Consider the following 14,538-nt stretch of genomic DNA (forward strand, 5'->3'; position numbering starts at 1 on the left):
GTCATTTGGTAGTCTCCTAGCATGTATGTGGTGGAGGCGGGGGGATGTTTCTAAGGGGAGTGCATGCGTGTGTTAGGGTTTAGTGTTTAGGATGGCCTACAGTTTAACCAAGCCCTGCCGCTTAGACCTGCTTATCTGAAGGCAACCGCCATGATCTCCCTGCCGTAGCAACACACGGATACAAAAAAGTCAAAACAAATGTGGGCGTTCCAGCGTTACTAAGCTAATCACAACCAAGAGAAATCGAAAATATTTGAGTGATTGCACTTAATGCCCACAACGCAAGCAGATTGTGCAGCCAGTCTTTTTTTTTTTGGGGGGGGGGGGGGGTCTGATTCGGCCAGGACCAGGGTACGGAAGGCTTTATTCCAGCTTATATACCATATATTACCATACTTGCTGCCGCGCACATGAAGTAGCGAAACCTGAGTAGACGCGTACCGTGTTGCTATGATATTATCGAACATACAAAGACGCGCAGACACGCACACAGCCGAATTTTAGCGGCTAGTCGCTATCGGAGTGCAACGACACCTACTTTTCCCTGTCTACCGACAACAGAGAGTCATCTTCTGTTACATTTACTGCATTAGAAATGCCACACCTCCAGAAGCTCGCGCAACCATCGTCTGCGGGAGGGTGTTGTACACCCTATGGACCCACTTTGCTGTGTCACTTTCTTCAGAAAGTGACACAGCAAAGTTCGGTGCCATTGTGGCTAGCTACCTTGCATAGAGCTTTTTTTTTTTAGTAGGAATCGGTTTCCTTTCCCATTTCCAGCAGAATTACTGACGATTGTAAAGCGCATCCAAATTTGAACGCATCTTTTATTCAAAATGTTGCGCGTTAGAATCGCGAAAATACACATAACCGGCCTTTTTGGGTAGCAATCCTTCGCGGCATATGCACAAATTATATCAGTGAACGCATAGCGTTTCCTTGAAATTAAGGTCACAACGATGCCACGTTAAGGAAATATAAGCATCTCGCTGAATCGTGCCTTGCAATGAGCTTTATCTCTAGGTACGCTCTACCTTCCTAGTCACGCTCAAAGAAAAACCTAAAGCTGGCGCACGCCCAAGCCACCAGGGTACAGCGAGTCTGCGGTCACAAGGTGCCTCGTCTGCTCCTGTGGTCCTTCAGCTGTGCTGCCACCTAACTTAAGCTCCGCTCTTGTTTCCGATTGTGTCGTGCCTAACTGCGCGGCTTTGCGATTGGTCGAGGTTGTGCGGAGGTCAACAAAATTCCCTAAAACGGCTGAACTACGTGCCCAGGACTTCTCTGGCAATACCTGAAGACATGTGGCACAACATCGGCTGTATGTTGAGACTTCCGTGACTACATTTACAGTTGTTTTTTTTATTGATCTCTCTACACCTGGCGGTCGGCTAAAGCTTTTGGGGCTGCTTTGGCGCTCGGGAGCTCGCTTTCGAAAAGTGCGCTGATCTCTGCACTGCAGTTTACCGTGAGCAAAAGAAGGCGACGTAGCTTATGCAAATGCAAAGACCTAGCCACACCAGCAGACATCAGCCATAATCGGTGCTCACTGAAGCCACGTGCAGCCGTTTGAATTATTCAATCGCTACATGATGCATAGGGAAATGCGCTACATGTGCTCAGAGAGGCCAGTTAGCAACAGGACACTGACTGGGAACTACGTCATTTTCATCTCCCTGAATTTTCATCCGCCGTATAGTCATCAGCGACGTGCACGCGCACGTGAACACGCGCAAAAAGGGGGTTGGGGTGGGGAGGCTATTGTTCTGAGCTTCGCCTCACTCAGGAATCGCCGCTCAACTGTTCCCAAATCGACGGAAGAACGACGGCACACCACCTGGGCCACCGTGATCATGTCGTCTTACGCTGATGATTCGGGAATATTGCCCTTCAGCGAGCCGCCCCATGCCACGGGCCTCCCACGGCTCTTCACAAATGTTCAACCATTTTATCAGCCAAAGGAGGCTGGTTTGCGCAACTGGATGGCTATTCTAGCTCGACGCGCCACGTATTTGCTGGATCCCATTGGACAGACCTCGTATCGTGTGCGTCTTCTCACGTTCGCGCTCGTTAGAGGCGATCGCCGTTCCAAATAAGTTATTGCTGCGGTAATGCTGCTCGCTCTGTCGATACACGCTATAAACAACGCGATTCTCTAACTAGTTTGTTGCAAACAGCTGACGTAGAACCAATTACACACAAAAGAAATACTACAAGACTAAACATTTTTCGCCATCTTCGGAAAGCTTGGAAAAGACTCGAACGACTGTATGACCAAAAACAAATCTAGAATTTCCCACTACAAGTACATCCAGTATAATAACCCTATATGTACACGAACTATGTTTAACATAATGTTTAACATATGTTAAACATAATGTTTGCCCCGAAAAATTTGTGCTATTCCGAAAATATTGCAGTGTTTGCAACCACCCGTGTGATATATTTTATCCAATGTATCGTAAGTACTTTTCGTGGCCCCTTGTGGAGTTTGCTATGTTCACTCTTTATTGTATGCAAAGTGGACCACAACAGTTTACAGACCGCGGAATTTAAAGAACAGCCAAATATCTCAGTAGCTTCGAAGCCCAGCCTGGCATTTGGATTTCACAATTGTAGTAGTATATATAGGAACAACATGGTGTTTTACGGTTTTACTGGCAACGGTCGCAAACTTCTCGAAAATTCAATCTTCTCTCAGATTCTGCGGTCCGTAAACTTTTTGTGGTTGAGTGTACTCGTGTAGCTTTCCAATCCTGCTTGGACATATGTCCTCGGCGTCGTGAAAATGATCAAAATTATAATAACTAGAAAAGAAACAGCTACCGCGCTTACCAGTCATTTGCTTGCTTGCGCAGGACCACATTTTCTGCCCTTGAACTACACAGTAACGGCAAGCCTCAACGAAATGGTGAACCTCCAAGTACAGCCGGGACCTGGTGACGACCAAGATGCTCGCGTGTCCTCCTGGAATAGGGTGAACGCAGTGGGAAACGCCACTGACAAACTTTCGAGCACCCGCGCAGCGTCTTCCTCCTGGCAGGTGCAGAGAGCCGGCTTACAGCACAATGGAGTGTACGTGGCGAGCGGCATGAATACCAGATCACCCGGCAAAAACAGAGCAGTCTTCAGAGTCATCGTGCGCAGTATGTGTGCAAGTCACTGTCACGCCGCTCGGGTCCCAGTGATCAGCATTGCAGTTACACTGCATGAATGATTTTGTGTGACGTTGCCCGCTATGCTGTTATCGGATTTCTTCAGTCAAGAAAGCAGGCACCATTCTGAGGGAAGCAAACGCGGTAATCGCCCTAAGGCTGCACGAAAAATAGAGAGGAGGAGGATGAGGAGGAAGAATAAACTTTATTTTAGTACACAAGGTTTATAAGACCTAGGCCTCTCTACCTAGATGACGGACGGCCTCGAGCCCCTTGGGTTCTGGCGGCTGGTTCGGCCTTCTGGATTGCCTTAGGTTGGCCTTCCGATGAACAGCTCAGCACCGCGGTCTCCCACTGCTTTCTGGTCTTATGTGTTTTATTCTGTGTGGGTGTCTGAGGACAAGCCCAAACCATATGCTTCAGGTCCGCCCGTGCTTGACAGAATCTACATCTGTGAGTGTAAAGGACCGAGTAGTAGCGGTGGTAGGCCATCCGGTTCTGATAGGTATCTTTTTGTAAGAGGCGCCATACCGTCACTTGCCGTCTGCTTAGCGAGGAGTGTGCCTGTGAGAAATGGGCTCTTCCCAATTTATAGTGTTTACTGATCCCGTTAAAACTGCTCATCCGGTCTCTCTCTGTTCGCAGTATTCGAGTGTCACCACCTACTTGGCCCGTCAGTTCTCGAGCCAGGTTGTGCGCTATTTCGTTCCCAAGAAGGAGGGAGTGTGCGGGTACCGATACAATGTGAACATCTCGATCTTCCTGAAAATTGACCCAAATTTCTAAGCGCTTCCGGCGAGATTCTTCCTTTGGCATAGTTCTTGAAGGTAGTCGTGGAGTCGCTGACTATGATTTTGGTCTCCGTGCAGACTACTGCCAGTGCTAGGGCAGCCTCCTCTGCCTTTCCCCCTTTTTTTTTACAGAGCCACTAACTCAGGAGTCACACTCTAGACTCGTAGCAACTACTGAGTACCAATTTTATCGATGCCGACCTGCAAGTGTGCAAGCTACAGCGCTCAGTGTGGCGTGTAAAGGCTCATCTGAATGTTAATTTAAAGTAAGCAGAACTCTTCGCTATGACTAAAACTAATCGGCACAGCAGTATTGTCCATGACGGATCGTTTATACAGAATTACCCTTTTATGGACCTGTATTGCCTGCAGGCAACATAGTGAATTTGTTATTCGTGCTTAGTTTTTGTATTGAGCACAATGTTTTTGGGCTAAATATATTGGATCAACACTGATTCTTGGTTTAGCGCAGGAACACAGCATGTAAAAGTAGTTTGGCACTCTTGTTTTTTAAAGCAGCGGCACAGTTTACAGGCCGACGCAACATCTCCGCATGCAGTGGCATCCCGCACATAATGTGAAGAAAACGCGATGTGCACCTACTATTCCCATATGACGAGAGCTGCCTGTACATGTTCTAAACGAAGCCATATGTGGCTTGGGGTGAAGCTCAATACGAGTTTTATCCCTGGTGTGAGCCCCTATTGCTGAAATAGTTCCAGAAAGATATGTAATTTTATTTCTTAGGCATAGTCTCAATGCGTGTCATTACGTTTCGGTAAAGAATAAACGATTTTTCCAGGTATTTATTTTTCTCGCCCTTAAAGTTGGTTAAGGGACAGATATGTACATCTACGAAACCGCTGTCTATGTATTCATGCTAGAGCATACCTGATAGCGATTGCCCATCTACATTGTCATCAGCCGCCTCAATACCTAGAAGTGCTATCCATAAAGGCATATTCTGCATCGTTGAAATGTTTACGAACTGGATTAGTAGAAATAGATTGGATTAGTAGAAATAGATTGTTTTGTAAACGTCTGCCTGGGTCCGAAGCTATTTGGTAAAACCCCCAGAACATCATTTTTCTTCGCGTTTTCATCATTCGTACAACTCCAAAGATTGATGAAAACCGTGCAAACGTACGCTGGGTGCCCTTTCTTATCAGTTGTTGCAGTGGCGTGTGCTGCACAAGCTACGAAAATTACAGTCCTCTCGCACCTTCTTAATGCGGAACATTTTCATATGTCTAGAAAATCGGGCGCCTGTCTTTTCATAAAATGCGGGGGTCCGTGACCGCCGGACTAGAGCGAAAACAGCAGCAGTTGTTTACGAAGTCGTCTGTCAAGAATTTCATTAGCTATTTGGGGCACGCAGCACGATCGACTGATAGGAAAGGCCAGCCGATGTACGTTTGCACTGCCTAAAAAACTTTTGGTTTTCGGGCCACGGTTTCACTACCAAGGTTCAATACCCGATGCAGCGGCGTACTCCACTGAACGAACAATGACACGTAAAACCACCGGAAAGATCCCCCCCCCCCCCCCACCTCCGCGCGTAGGCTGGCGCCAGTTCGATTTGGGCACGTCACCGAAACACGTGCAAGCCCACATGGTACACCCATGATAGTCTCGAATTCTGCCGCCGGAGGGCAAAGAAACGACAACAGCAATGTTAAAAAGATAAATTATGGGGTTTTACGTACCAAAATCCCTTTCTGATTATGAGGCACGCCGTAGTGGGGGACTCCGGAAATTTCTACCACCTGGGGTTCTTTAACGTGGACCTAAATCTAAGTACACGGGTGTTTTCGCATTTCGCCTCCATCGAAACGCGGCCGCCGTGGCCGGGATTCGATCCCACGACCTCGTGCTCAGCAGCCCAACACCATAGCCACTGAGCAACTACGGCGGGTAAAAGCAGTGTACAAAGAAGAGAATGAGAGAAAGTTCCATGCGTAAGGAAGATTTCTTGCTAGCTACTGCAAATACGATCGATGTGGTTGGCGCAGAATCGGTAACAAGCGTTGTAGGCTGTAGAGTGAGAAAAGAAACGTGCGCAGGCTTGAGGGGAAAAGAAAGGTAGCGTGAAATTTTGTTTTGTATTCCAGCTTGCTCCCACGGAACCTACGGTCCCGAATGCAATTTCGTGTGCCCGCCATGCCAAAATGGCGGCGTATGTCACGACATCAGCGGCCAGTGCATCTGCCCACCTGGATTCAGAGGACAGGTTTGCGATGCAAGTGAGTACACGGCTTCTTTATTTTTTTTTCCTCGCACGACCGAGGAACAAAACGCGCGCGAAATGCACCCTTTGTTCCCCATGCAGAATTCCGCTACTGGGATAATTTAGTGAATCTGCACTTGTTTCTTGGCAAACGGTGCACTGCGGTGGTAATGGAAAAACCCCGCAGCGGCACGACGCTTCCTCGGGAGCGAGCATTCGTGTGTAAATACACAGATACCATGGAGACTGGACCACAGACTGCGTCTGTGGTCCATGGATCACCTTGAAAGGAAGGAAGGGAGGAACAAAGGAAAACGAGAGGCGAAAGGCAGAGAGCTAAAACAGATTAAGAGTCCGGTCGGCTACTCTGCACAAGGGGACGGGGTAAAGGGCAGAAAACATCAGATAACAAGTGAAGATAAAAAAAAAACAAGGAAGGCATCAGTTTGCACATTCTATAGTTTTTCAGTGAGTCATGTTTCCTTTAAAAAGCACACCAGCGCTTTTAAAGCAGTTTGTGCCGACGTCGGCTTGGAGCAGCGTCCAAGAATTATGTGTTCCGTAAGGGGACGGTTGTCAGTCCTGTCGAACGTGGTGCTGATGACTTGTCCTTGTGCAATGAAACGAGGAAAATCACACAGAAGGTGAGCTGTCGTCTCTTTACACCCGCAGACTCCACAATCTGGACTTGCGGCCATTCCGATGAGGTAAGAGTAGGCAGTGTAAAAAAGCTACTCCAAGCCATAGGCGACAAATGAGAGCTACCTCCAGTCTTGGCAAGCCATGTGGAACCATGTGGTTCCACATGGACCATGTTCCACAAAGCCACGTGGCTTTGGAACGGCAGAAGATGGACCATTGCTGGGGCGTTTCCTGATCGATCAATTGAATTGCTGCACGCAGAGCTGCAAGTTGGACAGCCGTCATTGTTGTCAAGTGCGATGTTCTAAATTCTATGACTGTAGATTTTGCTGGCACAAATACTGCGGCTGCTGAAATGGAGTGCATGACCGACCCATCGGTGTAAACATGTAAGCGGTCACTGTGGGCCTCATGTTTTGGAAATAATGATGCCTGCTTCTATGCTGCAGACGGCACTTGTGCCTTTTTCTTGATGCCTGGAGTGGTAACGCATACTCTAGGTGAATGCTGAAACCACGGTGGCAGCGAAGGCCATGCTCCTGGGACGTAATTCGATGGTGGCGATGCTCCGTGTGTAGTCACGAGACGGATGAAACTCGCATGGGGCCTAGTCGAAGGCATACTAGCGAGATGGTGAAATGGTGACCTTGCGACATGTATAATGCGCACTCTTGGAGCGTCGACTGCGATGTATGTTGTTGTAGGGTAGGGTAAGCAATTACTTCTCCATTTACGCGTATACGTATGGATTCATTGTTTTGCGCGTAAACGCGACTAATCTCCACTTTTCTGAAGACAGTTCTAGGCCTGTCGTGTGCAGGTAAGAAGACGTTTGTGTGACCACCTTCTGTAGCCTCGCTTGTATCTGCCGACGTGTCCCGCTAGACGCCCCCATGCAGATATCATCTGCATAGATGGATATCTCGAACGTCCTTGGGAATCATCCAACAAGGCCCAAGAGTGCTACGTTGAAGAGCGTGTGGCTTAACACTCCACCTTGCGGCACAGCTTTGCCGATTAGATGGTGAAATGTCATGTCATCCTCTGTAAGCACGAAGAAGGATCTGTCCTCCAAGTAGCTGTGAATCCAGCGCAGCGCATGGCCCCCAATGCACATATCGGTCAATGCATGGAAGATTGCTTGGTGTGCTACATTATCATATGCGCCTTTGACATCAAGAAACATACCCACCGTTAGTCGTTTCATGCTCTTTTGATGTGGAATGAATGTTCCCAAAATAAGCAAGTTATAGATGGATGATCGACTGCGCCGGAAACGCGCCATTGCATTCGGATACCCCTCATTATGCTCTAAGTACAAGTCAAGGCGCGTCAACACCATCCTTTTAATTTGTTTCTCAATGCAACTGGCAAGAGCGATGGGACGGTACAATGCTTTTTTTTATTTAGCCAATGTAAACTATTCAGTAGAAAATTTTAAAAAAAGCTCGAGTATTTAAGCTTAATATGGTCTGGGCCATTACGTTCGCCATTTGCCGCGTTTACTTTGGACGAGGCATCGGAGCACATGATTTTCGGAGCGCATATACAGCGGAGCACCTGCGTGACTCGCGAATTGAACGTCTTACGAAACATTCACTTAAAACATCAGAGAGATATCTCAATATCTTTGATCGCATGAAGTCAATCACGGTCATTGACCAAGTCTGAAGAAAGATCGACGTTGCAGAATTGCATACGGTTTCCTTGTTAACTGAGTAGGACAAGCTAACTTAGGTACTTATGTACGCATCACATGAAGCAATGACAGTGGGTAAATGGATAGCATATTTCCTACTGTCCAATTTGTCGTAGCTGGTGTTCATTGAATAATAACTGATTCCCGCAGCCATCAACTTGATACGACTTTTTCCGTTGCTACGATAGTCGCGTTGTCTGAGTAAGTCTTGTGGGAGTGTCTCTGGGCATACTCGGCAATGGCGTTCTGCTTATTACTCTTACTTCTAACATCACGTGTGTGGTCCTTAACTCGTATTAAGAGGAGCCTTTAGCTCGGGTGCTCCTATATAAATACATGTAAAAGGAAAATTCCTTTCTTGCGGCAATCACTGCACCAAATTTGGCAAGGTTTGTTTCATTTAAGAGAAAAAGTTTGAATCTAGTGACCGTTCGTTTCGAATTCTTGATTTAGGTCGTGAAGGTTTATTTAAAATTGGCAAAAAGCGCAAATCTTCAGAAAACAAAACTACCAAGTTTACAACTCTAACTCAGCAACGGAACAATGATATCACCATTCTGGGAACTGCATCTAATAGTACATCTAAGTGGAGAAAATTGATATGTTACACATGAATCTCGAAAAATTTGGTAATATGAAAATAAAGCTTTTGCAGACCCCTTGTAACAGACATAACAAATTCGCGTAATATATAAACTGACATATCAAATTTGTCCGCTTTCAATGATCTAATGGATGCCGCTTACAGAACCGCGATTTCTGTTATTGATGCGGAGCTATGAATTTGTAAACTTCGTGCTTCTATATTTTTCAGACGGTCGAAAGTTTGAAAATCTTTTTAACAATATTCAAGCCCGAAATTGAAATTCCGCTTCCAACAGTCACTAGAATTTACCTTTCTCTCTCAAATGCAACAAATTTCATTAAAATCAGTACAGGGGTTATCTCAGAAAAACGTTTTTGCGCTTTACATGTATTTGAATAGGCTGCGTCGGAGTTGGGCCCGAGCTAAGCTTCCTTTTAAGAGCTTTTCTGTTTCACTAACGTAAACTTTGTGGCAATCAGAGCGTGGAATCTTGTAAATCACTCCTTCGAATGCTTCAGTAGGCCATCGCTCTTTCGTGTTCATCAGCTGTTTTCGGAGCTAGCTGGTCGGCCCGTGGACAATTTGAATGTAGAATTTCGAAAATATGCGGATTGGTGCATCGCTGATACCTTTGACGTGAGAAATGACTGCAGGCGCCCGAATCGTCTCGCTGCTCTCTGCTTTTGGCCCTAATACGCTCTCCTCAGTTTTGCAAAATAAACGAATAGGTAGCCGTTACCGATTAGCTCTTGGTGGATTTGTCTCAATGAAATTTTAGTGTATCGTCATCCGAACAGATGTGTATAAGGTGCGCTATCAAGGGCGACACTATCGAGGGCTTGTGGCCGACAGGATGGAAAGAAATACACTTGTGGTAATGACCTATATGTGCAGGCTTCCTGTAAATTAAAAAGGTAAGAGCGCCTTCGCCCCCGGTGGACAAGTACGTCAAAGAAAGGCAGCGAATTGTCTTTCTGGAGCTTCACGGCGAGCTGTATGTGTGAGTTTTGGGTGTTCAGGCTGTCTAGGAAGCGTGGGACATCTTTTTTCTTCAAGGCGCAGGAGAGATCATCCAATCATTGGTAGAAAACTTCGATGACGGATTGCTGCTGGTAGACAATAATTTTCCTGCCAGAACGTTCGTTACCAGATTTGTTGTGGTGACTGGTATCAATAATCGCATCACCATGCTACGTGACTGCACATATAGATTGTCATAATAAGAAAACTATGTGTTGCTAGGACAAAGCCTGAAGAGCTCGCTGAGATTGGGGACGTCGAAAAGCGTAAGACGTAGAAGATGATTGTCTACATTTAAGGCTTTGGATGCGGCTACTTCCACGTCTACTGGGATCCTAGTAAACGGCAACCTGAGGTCTAAGGACACCAAGACGTCGTCATTACTCAGCATGAGGTGCTTTAGCTACGGCAGAAAGGCGTAGAAATTATTCAACGTGCGGCGAATTCCCACTGGCTAGAGGGCTGAGCAATTGGTCTATGTAGCTTGATAATCGGTAGAGAGGTGATCTGGTAAAGTCTACAATAGGCCAGAGTGGAACACCACATTTGTTGACTTTAGGTAGGCCGTACATTGTACGTTGTACATTGTGTATTGTAGGCCGTAAATCGTATATTTGAGGACTTAGGTAGAACGCTCACATCCTACACATTGCACAGGAGGTGACCCGTTCGTGCACAACCGCTAATTGTAGAGGCCCTTATGCTGCGGAAGAACCAACTTCAACACGGGTCAATAGTTATTTTAGCTTGGTCTGTAGTCGGCGTGTTGGGTCATTGGCTAGAGGAGCGTAGGTCTGTTGATATTCAAAAAGGGTCAACATCATCTTGTAATCGCCCAAATCAAGCAAGACTGTGGCGTTGCTTTTGTCAAGAGGTAGAACGACAATGCTACCGTTATTCCGCAGGCTCCTAATGGCTCGATTTCCGGATACCGACTGTTGCGTTCTTACACCGTCTTTCCAGAAACCGAGGAGCACACTAATGACGCGGATGCGTGCCTCATCTCGTAATTAAGAGGGACCCTGACAGAACGGTCGTTCGACCGCGCAGGACACATCACTTGGCTTCGGCTTCGGTGGTTTCTCTGTGTTTAAATTTGAATCCCGGGAGAATACCTACATTGCATTCTTCGTCGGCGTGTATGACAAATTGACAATGTTTTTTGGGTCTTGTCACACCTCCACCGGCAGTGTGTGTGGCTTCGTGTCTCGCGGCGACCTATGACGACGTTTTCTCGTAGTTGCGGTAAAATTTAGGTATAACTGTACTCCTGGAGAATTTTGTGGCATTAGATGCTCGAGTTGGTGGAGTGCAAAAAATCCTTCCGTTTCTTAAGTCCGGATTTTCTGACGGCACTCCAGTAAAATCCGTACAGCTTCCGCACGGTCCGGCTAACGGTTTGGTGGCCCCACGACATAGAAACAAGTGTTCCTAGTAGCGGGCTCTTTGACGTGGAGCACTCCCAATAAAATGCGAGGCTGAAGTCCGGGTCCGTCATGAACGCGGCTACATTTGAAGTGACTGAAATGAATCGACTTACCTTTGCAACAACGTCTTGTCTATATGTACTGCGCCATTTAACATAACCCAGGCTTCGGTGGAAGTTCGTCTGGTGAGGCATGAGTTGAAGCGTATCATGGTTACTGGCCAAGTATGAAGAAATATTGACGTTTTGGAACCGCTCACGGTTCCTTGTTCCCTGATGAAAAGTATCGACTGCGCCAGGTAACGCGTCCTCTCCTGGGCGACCCGAGCCTCTCTGCTCGTACGAGATCTGCAAGCATAATTATCTCTCAAGGAGACTCCTGCCTTTGCCGCATTTCTCGCTGCACAGCGCCCAGGCAGTCACTCTCAGACTTCTACAAAGTAGCACTTACCCGAGCCCCTCGGCACTCCACACATTGTACCCTGAACGGTTCCCAAGCCCGAACTGCCCCCTGTGTAGTGGTTATGCGGACTTCGAGCATGCCCTGCGGGAGGGTGCCCCTGCCGGTCCCCCTTTCACACAAGAGGAAATGATGGAGCTTATGAAGGCCCAGGACCAGACCTCTCAATCCTGGTAGTTCAGAGGGCCCGCGAGAAGGCCGTCAGGTTTGACCTGATGGTCCCCGTGTGGGCCTAGCCAGGTGACGTTGAGTTTACTCGCGTCTATTGTGGACCGAAAAAAGGTGTCTCACTCACTCACTCACTCACTCACTCACTCTCTCACTCACTCACTCACTCACTCACTCACTCACTCACTCACTCACTCACTCACTCACTCACTCACTCACTCACTCACTCACTCACTCACTCACTCACTCACTCACTCACTCACTCAATCACTCAATCACTCCCATGAGTCCGCCGCCGAAAGCTTCCTACCGATACGTGAACAACTGCAGCGTCCTGAGGAATCAAGACCTTCCATACATGGTGGACAGCTTGAACGCCCAAGATGCGTACATACAGTCCACTGTGGAACTTGAGAAAAACAACTTGCTCCATTTTTTTTTTTGATGTACTCCTCCACCGGGGTGAGAATGCTCCCACATTCTCAGCTTGCAGGAAGTCTACATGCACCTATCGTTACCTCAGGTTTCTTTGTGGACATCATGTCGGTCACAAGACTTCCTTAGTATCGTCCATGATAACGCGCGTCGCATGCATCTGTTCAAATGGCGATGTACTAATGAATAAATCAGCTTCGCCAGTCGTTTTATTTGCAAAGCTGAGAAAAGTGTATCAAAGCCAATAGCAAATTGCAGCAAGACGATTCATACTGGTGCAGCCATCCCTTACGTCAAACACATCTGCGAGGCACCCTCACACGTACTTTCTAAACACCACAAGCACGTTGTCCATGGCCTGACGAGCAAAGCTCTGAAAGCAGTTCATTAATGTGCAAGACAGAGTGCCCATTTAATCATTCCCAGGGGTCGTTTACAAGATTTGATGCGCCGATTGCCATTAACTTTACATTGAAACACGAAAGTTTTCATGACGGCTGAAGGAACACAGACGGGACGTTAGGCATATTTGTCGTACTACTAACGCCATTGTCCATCATACCCTTAAGCATACTCGCAAGATTGATTTAGACAACGCCACTATAGTAGCAACAGAAAAGAACCTTGTCAAGCCAGTGTCTGCCGGAATCACTGATAATTCAGTCCACGCCAGTTACGATGAGCCGGACAGCAGGAATTATGCCATCTGTTTACGCATGCTCATAACGTCATGTGTTGCCTACAAAAATAACGTGAGCTCTTGTCCAACACAGTTAACAAAGAACCCATACGCGGTTCCGAAACTTCGATCCTTCTTCAGACCTCGTCAGCGACCATGATTCACTTCAACCCAACTCTGACGGGAAGAACTTTCGTCGAACCCTATATTGTATGTATTCGATTATTTACGCAAGCCGTTTTCACATTTCATTTAACACTCGGAGTTCAACCACAAACCTTTCGAGATTCTGTGCAAGATGAATAAAGCTTTCGCGAATCGAGAGCATTATGGCATACCTCTAGCGCCTCGCCTCTGCCGATATTATATTGGTCTCCTTCGAGCAGCGAACGCCCTAGTGAATCTGTGCCGCGCACGCGTCTTCCCGACTTAGATAGTCGTACTGAAGCAGCCGTCTTTTGCTTTATCGCTGGGACAACCAGCAGCTTAACAAAAATACCAATATTCTCGGAGTAAAAGATATATAGCGCAGTAAACAGTGAATTCCTATTCACAAGGAATACCCTCTTATGTGAAGACATTTGCTGTCAAGTGATTTATGTGCACACCTGCTAAATATCTCGAATAACATGTCTTTGAGCTCTAAAAGTGTACACATGGCAAGCACATTTTACTAAGCTAGTCTGCTAATGTTAAGCTTTCAATGCTGGCACCGGTTTCCTCGATAAGCTAGCTGCGTAGAATGAAGGCAGTCCATTGAAATCAGGCTCAAAATTTTCACTCTCAACTTGTTTCCTGCTGCGGCAACAGTACTGTTATTACTCTTCTTTTTTCAGCCTGTGGTGACGACTATTTCGGCCAAACCTGCGCACGTCGTTGTTCAGACACAAATCGTGACAAGAAGGACACGACGTGCAGAGGTATACTGATATGCCTTCCGGACCCTTACGGCTGCTCCTGTGGGACAGGCTACTATGGCCCCTTCTGCAACCAAAGTGAGTGTTCAGGCTCTTTTGGCAGAAGTTATCAAGCACTGTTCTGTGTTAATCTTAAAGCGCATGCATATACCATACCTTTATTTAAACTGAGCATGCTCTCTAACGTAAGTCAGCACCTTATCGTGCAAGGGAGCTTGAAATATCACCGAGGTAATGAGAGCCAGGACATGCTATAGGGCACATGGAAGCAGCGCAGGACGTCTACGTAATGGTAATATGAGATGTAAGGACATTGCGGTATTATATTTGTTTCAG

General features: G+C 46.9%; 1 protein-coding gene across 1 annotated transcript in view; it reads left to right on the forward strand.

Annotated features, from left to right (window-relative positions):
• LOC126517517 (receptor-type tyrosine-protein phosphatase T-like) overlaps positions 1-14,538 on the forward strand; it is a 146,766-nt gene that overhangs the window by 50,546 nt on the left and 81,682 nt on the right. Inside the window, exons 8-10 of the mRNA XM_050167252.3 lie at positions 2,856-3,143; positions 6,055-6,186; positions 14,122-14,280. Of these exons, the coding sequence (XP_050023209.1) occupies positions 2,856-3,143; positions 6,055-6,186; positions 14,122-14,280 (579 nt within the window). The remainder of the gene's footprint in view (positions 1-2,855; positions 3,144-6,054; positions 6,187-14,121; positions 14,281-14,538) is intronic.

Source organism: Dermacentor andersoni, chromosome 11 (genome assembly GCF_023375885.2).
Source record: "Dermacentor andersoni chromosome 11, qqDerAnde1_hic_scaffold, whole genome shotgun sequence".
NCBI classification, from domain to species: domain Eukaryota; kingdom Metazoa; phylum Arthropoda; class Arachnida; order Ixodida; family Ixodidae; genus Dermacentor; species Dermacentor andersoni.